At 46.8% G+C, this 8,735-nt stretch overlaps 1 protein-coding gene and 1 long non-coding RNA gene across 2 annotated transcripts; both read right to left on the reverse strand.

Annotated features, from left to right (window-relative positions):
- Nucleotides 1-321: 321 nt before the first annotated feature.
- Nucleotides 322-1,068, reverse strand: LOC116801670. Its single transcript, XR_004362159.1, has 3 exons — nt 903-1,068; nt 575-764; nt 322-505 (listed from the first exon to the last, which is right to left on the reverse strand). It is a non-coding gene; the product is annotated as an uncharacterized LOC116801670 (long non-coding RNA).
- Nucleotides 1,069-5,287: 4,219 nt separating this feature from the next.
- On the reverse strand, nt 5,288-7,818 carry LOC6613881. The gene is made up of 3 exons (XM_032722982.1): nt 7,747-7,818; nt 6,097-7,695; nt 5,288-6,019 (listed from the first exon to the last, which is right to left on the reverse strand). Exons 1-3 carry the CDS (start codon nt 7,813-7,815, stop codon nt 5,375-5,377), a joined length of 2,313 nt encoding a protein of 770 aa, XP_032578873.1. The 5' UTR covers nt 7,816-7,818; the 3' UTR covers nt 5,288-5,374.
- Nucleotides 7,819-8,735: the final 917 nt, after the last annotated feature.

Below are 8,735 nucleotides of genomic sequence, written 5' to 3' on the forward strand. Positions count from 1 at the left end.
AGAGGGCTGCTAAAATTAAAAATTATGGGCAGTAAGGCAGTGGGAAAAAGTGTCTAAAGTGAAATTATTTCTGGCGAAAAGAGCGTGATTTATTTCCCAACATTTCTTTAGCGCGGGGAACTTTGACTGATTTCAGTTGATGAAAGGGCCGTCAAATACCTGCCACGGTTATTTAGCCGCCGAGGGGCGCAGTGAGTGTGGATAAAGAATAAAACGATTTATGTTTTTTTAATTAACCCAACGATTTGTTACGTGCCTCAACCGAATACATACTACACACATCTGCGGAGTGTCTAGGCTAGTCGAGGGGTCGGAGCCGTAACGAATTCATATTTTGATTTATTGAATAGAAATCGATTGGATTAATCGAAAGAAATTATATTGCAGCGGCCGGCTGTCGGCGAAATTTGCTCTGCCTGTTGCGGCTTTCTACGGCCTCTGCCGCCTCTACCGCCTCTGCCAACCTCTCCTCCTGTCAGCAAAAGCCGCTGAGGCTTTGTGAGACCTGTGTGGAATTGAAATTAAAGGATGAAATCAGCCAGAAAAATGTTGTGGCGTGCAATTAAATTCTTACCTGGATTCCGCCGTCCAAAGTTGGCCATAAACGAGTTTGGCTTGCTTTGATTTCGGCTGGATTACGGCCAGAACATGCGGGCTTTTGATTGGGAGATTGGAAAAAATAGCCAACGAAATGGCAGCCGGAGTTAATTGGCAGTGCCTGGAGTTCCAATTGAGATACCCTGATAAGTTCTCGTCTTATATAACTAAAATGATTTTTGGTTGGCAATTAAAGGCAATTATGAACTAGACTTTGTTAAGCTGTTAGCAATTTTAGAAACAAGGCGGTAAAAGTCGTACTACCTTTGATTAGACATCAAAAATAACAGCCTACATGTACGTACATATAATGCGCAACTGCTATTGTGATTCTAGCCAACCTTATCCGGAAAACACATCGAAACATTGGCAAACTCCCCGTTCCCATGACCACCGAGCCGATTGAGCCGAGCGATGCCCAGAACCAGAAACCTTTAAACAAATCAAGCCACGACCACACAGCCGCCAAACGACGTCAACAACTGACACAAAACAACAGAGCCGAAAGTACAAAAATGGCCAAGAGCGAGACAGGGAGAGGGCAAAACTTGTTGACACGGCCCAAACGCAAAGCTAAAGCCAAAGCCAAAGCATGGCCATGTCATCCAGTCTCTTTCTGGCCAAGTGCGCCCCTCTCGCTCGCGCAAATGGTGCGCTCACTTTCTGTGTCGGTACAATTTAAGTTTCAATAGGCGACTATTTGTTGCAATTTAAGCTGAACGCGTTTATAAATTGACGGCGGAAACTGCCGTCGACTGCGACGCAACTCATAGACAGCCTGGTGGAACCCCGGGCGGGAAAGGGGGCTGCCAGGCGGCGGGCCACTGCATCCCACTGCATCCAACTGGGAAATGGGCAGGTAGAGACCCAACGAGTGACAGGGCCCCCGGACGTTTAAATTGGACCAACGAACGTACGTACACAGTTCGCAATGCAAAGTCTAATTTTCGGTTTTTGCACAACTGCAAATTCGGGCTGACACTTAAATTACTTTAATTAATTTATACTAGCCATGGTTCCTATATGATTTGTGCGCTCTTTTTGTTTGTTTTCATTCGCGGTACAGTTACCTGCTTTTTTATTACCCTTTTTCGGCACGGCCTGCCGGATTTTGTGGCCAACTAATGTTTGCGGTTGTCATTTTTTAATTGAATTATTTTCATAGCAAACTGGCTATCTGTTTTGCGGTCGATAATGAGAGTAAAAGTCGGCTGAAGTGCATTTTTGAAGTCTGTCTGAAATAAATATTGTTTAGTTATTATAGAGCCGTCAATAAATAGAAAGGAAATAAGTGGATTCTGGTTTTGTCAATAATTTATAAATTACTAAAGTTTCATACGTCTTGTGATAATACAAATGCTTCTAGCATGTTAATCATTTGTTTGGCGATCAAAATTCAAATTTAGACTATAAAACATCATGTAGTATATTCTCTTATTAACTCTCCTTCCTCGTACGTATTTTTTCTTATAACAGCTAGCTCCTTTATTACAATTCTATTCATTTAATTACTTTGATCGATGCGCCAAAATAATACAAAAGATATTGAAAAGACTTGCTAACAAAAGGGGAAAAGGTAAAAATTCTGATTGCACAAAAATGTGATGCCACCATGAGCTATTCATAGAAATCGAATAGTAATTTAAGATACAACTGTTAGATATTTTTCTTAAAAAATTAAAAAAAATAGAAAAATCAAGTTAGTGAGAAGTGTATTTCCGAAAAGCCACATTGCGTTGGTGAAACAACAATAGGTAGGAAAAGAGCGATAAATGAAAATATTGGAACAGCTTGGACGCGGCACAGACGCATCGGCACCTCCACGCGGCACATTAACGATAATTTGTTCACTTGGCTAATAGTGTTTTAATCAAAATTTAACGCCACACTCGACTCACAATAGTTTTGAAGGCAGCCCACGGCCTGGGTATGCCGCATTCCCCAGCCACCCGACCACACGCGAGCTGGGAGAAACCTTAATTAGTTTTCGAAGTGCAACCAAAGATGATAAATTGTTGGGCTGGGAAAGCCAGGCAGATACCAGACTGGCTGTCTGGAGCGATCGCGACTGGCCGGGCTTATTGAGTTACGATGTCAGCGGAGGATCATTAAAATTACAGACAGTACCGGCCAGAAACTGGGTTCCCAAGAAACTCAATGGAGGGACCAACTGGATCCTCGCCGCTCGAATCCCCTCCCCCACTCGTATTAAAAAGTTTGTAATTTTTCAATATTCGCACACAAAACGAAATTAGCTCGTCGGAGCATAGGGATCGCAGTTTGGATTGGCATTGGGATAGGGATAGGGATCGGGATCGGGATCGGGATCGGGATCCGGAGGCGGAATGGGGATCGATATGGGGTCGGGGTGGAATCGGTATCGGTATCGCAGTCGCAACGCATGCAAATTTCACAGGAATCAAAGGCAAAAGATGAGGCAAATACAAATAATAATAAAAAGGCTTATGCCGAGCTGAAAGTCGTTGTGACTTATGGCCGAGCTCTTTTTATGCCCTGGACACTGTTGCTTTCGTCTCGCTGCTGCACTGCGAGAAAAGAGTCGGTATCAAAATAACCAAATGCCAATTGCATTGGACTTAACCATCAAACACAAAGTGTTGTGTCCGAGAACGGACAAGTACCAAAGATTGATCAAAAGCCATTTTTATGCTAGCCATAATATCAATCAATGTATTGGGATACAAGCCCTACTGGGTCTGAACAAATTCCTCACTCATTTCTCCCGATGCAGTTTCACCTCTGTGGTGTGCCTCGTTTCGTTTGGGGCATGTGCAGACAGTTGTGAAATTATATTTGCGCATCGTCATGGCCATTGTGTTGCTGCAGCAGGATTGGACTGGATCCGAGGACTGGGCACTGGAGCCAGATTCACGCCAGATTCCCAGAGCCCGCGACTCAACTCTCGATTTGTCAGGGCAGACGGATAGCTTAACTGTTGGCCAGGAGGAGCAGGTTGTTGCCGAGCCGATCGCCGGATCGATGGGTTGGGGCAGGGCCATGGGAGCTAGCCGCGCATCATCGTCATCGTGCTATTCAAACAAATGATTTACAAAATGTTAAATGAATTATGCATTTTGCATATAAGCCTTTGCATCATCGTGCAATTTTTCATATCCAATAGGCATGGACCCCGTGAGCCAGGCCATCCAGCCAGCCAGTCAGCCAGTTAGCCATCCAGCCGGACGAGGAGAACCAACCTGTGCCGCTTGGCCAATCTTTCCCTGGTGTTGGCTTTAATAAATTGGCGTGGGGTGCGCCTCGAGCAGTCCATCCCCCAGCTCACCATCGCCATAGCCTTCGCCGTCACCGTCATCCAATCCTCTGGGTGTTGTTGTCGCAGGCTTGTCCGTGTCCAAGCCAATGTCATGGATCTGTGCGGCATGCGGCGACTTGAGCAAACACAGCCGTTCGACAGCCACTCGCAAGAGGAAGGCAAATATAATCAAGTCATATAAATTGAGTGCATTTTTCACAATAAATTGTCTAAATTGTCTAAATTATGCCGTGTGCGCTCACCTGATGACCGCGAAAAGTCACGTGGGCCCATCGGTTGCCGTGGGCAGTGCGTGTGGGAAATTGGCTGGGAGTCGGTAGGATTGGATAGCCGGTGGATTAAATTCGATTAGATTAGAATCAGAAATCACTACCGCTCTATTATCATATTTCGTAATATACCATGGAGCAGGATTAATTATTTTAAACTGTTTATAATTTTATATTAACCGAATAAGCACATTTAGCATGTTGAATGGTGTTGAGCACATTTGTAGATGTTATTAATATTTTTAGAATCGCAACGAAAGCGAGTTTGAAAAGGTGTAAAATGCTTGCAGGAGTTTCGTCACGCGGCCAGTCGTGCCTCCCATTCCACCTTGCACAACCACAAACAAGCTGTGCACAGAATCGTAAATTATAAACATATCCAGCGCACCTCGTTATAAGGAAAAGTAGGGAATGAACCCAGAAGCACTTTCCCAAAATACACACCCACCCGATTCGGGCCAATCCATCCAGCAGTTCGTGGATCAGGCATTAGCAGGTGAAATACGTTGATGTGCCTTAAAACAATATTTGCGCGCCTGCAGTTGCGTGTTTGGTTAGCAATTAGGTGCATCCCGAGCATGCAGGCGAGCATAAGCCAGGGATGGAGATCCGATCCCTGATCGATCATGTAAACAACTCCAGCCTATTTAGTATGTGTCAGGAAAATGAATGGCCGGCCCGAGGGGCAAGGTGGCGAGGAGGCGAGGTGGTGTGGCAAGTGCGCGACTAGACTCACAGTAGCCACGGGCTAATTATGCTCGGGAAAAGCGGAGCAGCTCCTGCACCCCACCCCACTCCTGCAACTGCAAGCACCACTCGATGGCTGCGCCCTTCAGCAAGACACTTGGCCAGCACTGAACTTGATTTATGCACCTCGGCATAGGACCAGAGCCATCCGAAGAACACACCGAGCCAGCAGACTGCCAGGCGGCCTTGCCATCCCGCTGAAAGTTTCAAGTAGTTTCCACAACCGACTAGATTCAGAGCTACTCGAAACAGGGAAAATGGTAGCCAGGAGGAACAATTATGAACTGAGCTTGTTGAAAAAAATAATTTTGTAGAATCGCACACCCTGTGAATTGGAAAGACATGGTCTCGTCACCTGCAAAATAGAAAGTAAATTATGTTCAGAACTTTCATAGGCGGTCAACGAACTCCGCTATGTATTTTCTGACACGCAATTGCAAATAGAAAATATAAGTTCCAAGTAATTTCACTGGAAACTCTCTACAATCACTTTGAGCTGACGTTGCAGCTTCCTGTTGAATTCCACGGACAGCAGCTGACGGTCCCCGCAAAGTGGAGTATCGCCTCCGCTTTTGGTGACCCCATTCTCGTTGAACAATTGCGAAATAGAGTCTGCAGAGGTCACCTCCTGTTCAGAGGGTTTCCATCCATAATCATTAGTGGCAGATTCGCTGAAGCTTTGCAGGAATTTCTCCGCAAGCAGGGCAACGCGATCGTTCGGACGAGGAGCATAGTTATCTTCGATCACCTCCGATCGACGAGTGAAGATAACATTGGGCTTATAGCTCAGACTAATCGGCTCTGTGGGCGGACGGTTCCTAAGACTGCTGCTATTGGGGCTGATGGAGGATGTACTCTTTCTGGTAGTGAGTGCCGCTGCCATCAACTTGGCGCGAATCTTCTCCTCGTCGTCGGTCAGTGTGATGTCTAAGAAGTCGGCATCATCATCTAGAACTATTGCAGGGCCCTCGAAGTCCTCTGGGATTTCCATCAGGGCTTCGTCAGCGTCGTATATCTTGAGGCTGAGGAAGCTTTTCGACTTGGCTACTTCACTCGAAGATGCGTCTGACCCACCTCCGTGGCTCATCTCTTGCTTATCTATTACATAGTCCTGAGGACCATAGTTAAAAACAAACAAGAAAGGAAGCTATCTTCGGCAAGCCGAAGCTTATGTACTCTTACTCTTACTTCTTGATCGATATGATAGCCTTCCTGACTTGATACCCTAGGATCAGAGTCATCGGAAACGAATTCGTTATTTTTGATTATCTCGGGTTCGTAGCTATACTCATAATCATAAGCATATTGTTCACTTTCGTCATAAGTCTCGAGAGCAACGGGATTACTTAGCTCACTATCGATCATATCTTGATCTGGATCTTCGTGGTGTTCAGATGCAACCTCGGTAATGACGCTAAGATGCTTCTTCATGGAAAATGATCCAAATGAAACAGGTATGTCGACATCCTTAGCATGTGTATCCCTTATCGTTATTGGACGTTGCTCATCAGATATATCCCGTTTTTTTTCTGATGATCTTGAGCAATTGCCATTACGACTTTTGAGCTGTCGGTCACCATGCGTTGTATCTGGAGTCCAATCAGTCCAATCTGCGGTCTCGTCCTGACTGGGATATTGCACCCCAATGGAGGCACTTGATCTTCCGACCTGAACCGCCTTCGCTTTCTCGCTGCCAAATGCGGAGTGAGGTTCCTGGTTGTCGTGCGTCCTGCGCCTCGTCTTGATGTTAATGGGACTATTTCCACGATCTTGATACGTCTTTGGCACACTCCTCTGGCGATGATAATGAGGATGATGACGATGGCGTGTGCTGCAGCTCGAAAGATAATCTCTTTGTGAGCGAGATTGCGATGTCGCAGTGGTAGGAATGTCACTTCTGCAGTCTGCAGGGTAATCGGGTCCATCAGTCACCTCTGCGTCGAAGCGCTCGGAATGGCGCTTTCTTGATCTGGAGTGGGCAGTGCAAAGGCTACAAGCCGAGGACTCTTGGGCGCAGACGCATGATCTTGCTCTGTGCCTGGTAACTGACGAACCTTTTGAAATCCTACTTTCCAATGGACATGAATACGAGTGGCTGGCTTCTTGAGTTTTGCGGTAACTGCGCCTTTCTTTTATTTCTGTTTTATATGACTCCACCTTGAACTGTTTTGGTCTAGTCCACATATCTATATTTGCCACTGGCTTAAGTGGTTCTTCCAAGCAGCCGAAGGACTCACGAGTTTTTAAAACTGGTTCTCGCGAAGGGTCTGTCGAAGGACTGTCGTAGTCGTGGTAGCCTGCTCCCGATTTACTCGAATACTCCGAGGCCATGCTGCTCCCACTTCCCGGACCCCTGGACAAGGATTGTTGATGCGACCTACGCAGCTTGGATCTGTTTATATGGTAGACCCGAAAAGCTCGCTCAGCCTTCTCTTGTCGCTCCTTAGACTCTTCCAAGATTTCGCTACATATCTGACTATAGCTTTTGGAACGATCACTGGATAGCAGGCTTTCCTGAGACCAGGACTGCGAGTCATCGGGATCACTTGAAATGTACTCTGTATCCTTGGGCATACCTCCCAACTCATTTCCCGAATGGAGATCATCTTGTAAATGCTTGCTGTATTTTCCCCTGTATCCTGGAGTTTCCTGGACGTTCCGTCCATGGCCCACCGTCTTGGGAACTATGTTTCGGTCGTTACTCTTACGATCTCCTCCCGATTCAGGATCGTCCAGGTCCTTTGTCGACACGCTTCTGGCGCTCATGTAGTGCTGACCATGACGGGACTTGGGGTGGTTTTACAATAGCGGCCAAAGCAAATTGAGCAGCCTACTTACCATTTCTAATCGGAGATCTTCTTGGGTGTAGCTGCGGGGGAATGGGGTCCCGAACTGAATTCCTGGCATCTATTGCCGGGCAACCCCGATCTCTAGAGCTTGCAGGCTTCCCCAGTGAAAGGGCCTTGCTTTCAGCAGGCCCATTAATTACCGGGCCAACTCAACTTGGCAGCCACAAGGGAGCCAAGTGGCCATATGGACCGCTGGCCCGAAAAACAGAACTCAATTAGCTAAACCAACGAAAACTCACTCACCATCTCACCATCGAGAACTTCACATTGCCCACACACAACGAGCCGCCGACAAATGGAAGTGCATCAAGTTCTGGAGAGGCACACGAAGATGGGCGGGAAAGAGGCGGATTTTAGGGGCATGCAACTGCGGCCCATTAGTGTCACTTAGCAGCTAATTATGCTGCGCCCGAGAATTACTTTTTAATTTGTTGCTCTGTGCCCCGTACCAAAATAAATAAACGCGCGCGCCAAGAACTTCAAGTGGTTTTCGGGCAGGAGGAGCAGAGGGCAGCCACCGAAACTCAAGTGGCAAATTTTTCCACAGCAGTTTTGGCAGCCAGCTTGGCTGCCTTGGTTCCTGTCCTCGGTTCTTGGTTCTCGGTTCTCCATTCGCCGACCTGGTCTTTTGGCTCCCGATACCGCTCCCGTTCCCTATCCGTTTCCCAATTCCTATCCCTACTTTTTCTGCCGGCACGTGCTGTGGGCGTTCACCTTAATTTGCTCGCTGCCTAAGGGCTCGCATCCTCGGATCCCTCGAAACGTGGACGCTGTGGAATTCTGGTGGCAAAATGGGCGTGTGCCGAAACAGAAATTATGTTGCTCCACCAAGGCCCCTGGAAGAGGCTTTGCCCAAAGGGAAACTTTTTGCCAACTTTAACCAATAACCATTTCCTGCACATACTTCTCCGAAGGAGTCTAGGGCTCCATAAGCGAAGCTAGTTTAATGGATAGGATCATGGCATGACTGAGTATTTG

This window comes from Drosophila sechellia, chromosome 3R (assembly GCF_004382195.2).
Source record: "Drosophila sechellia strain sech25 chromosome 3R, ASM438219v1, whole genome shotgun sequence".
Classification (NCBI taxonomy): Eukaryota; Metazoa; Arthropoda; class Insecta; order Diptera; family Drosophilidae; genus Drosophila; species Drosophila sechellia.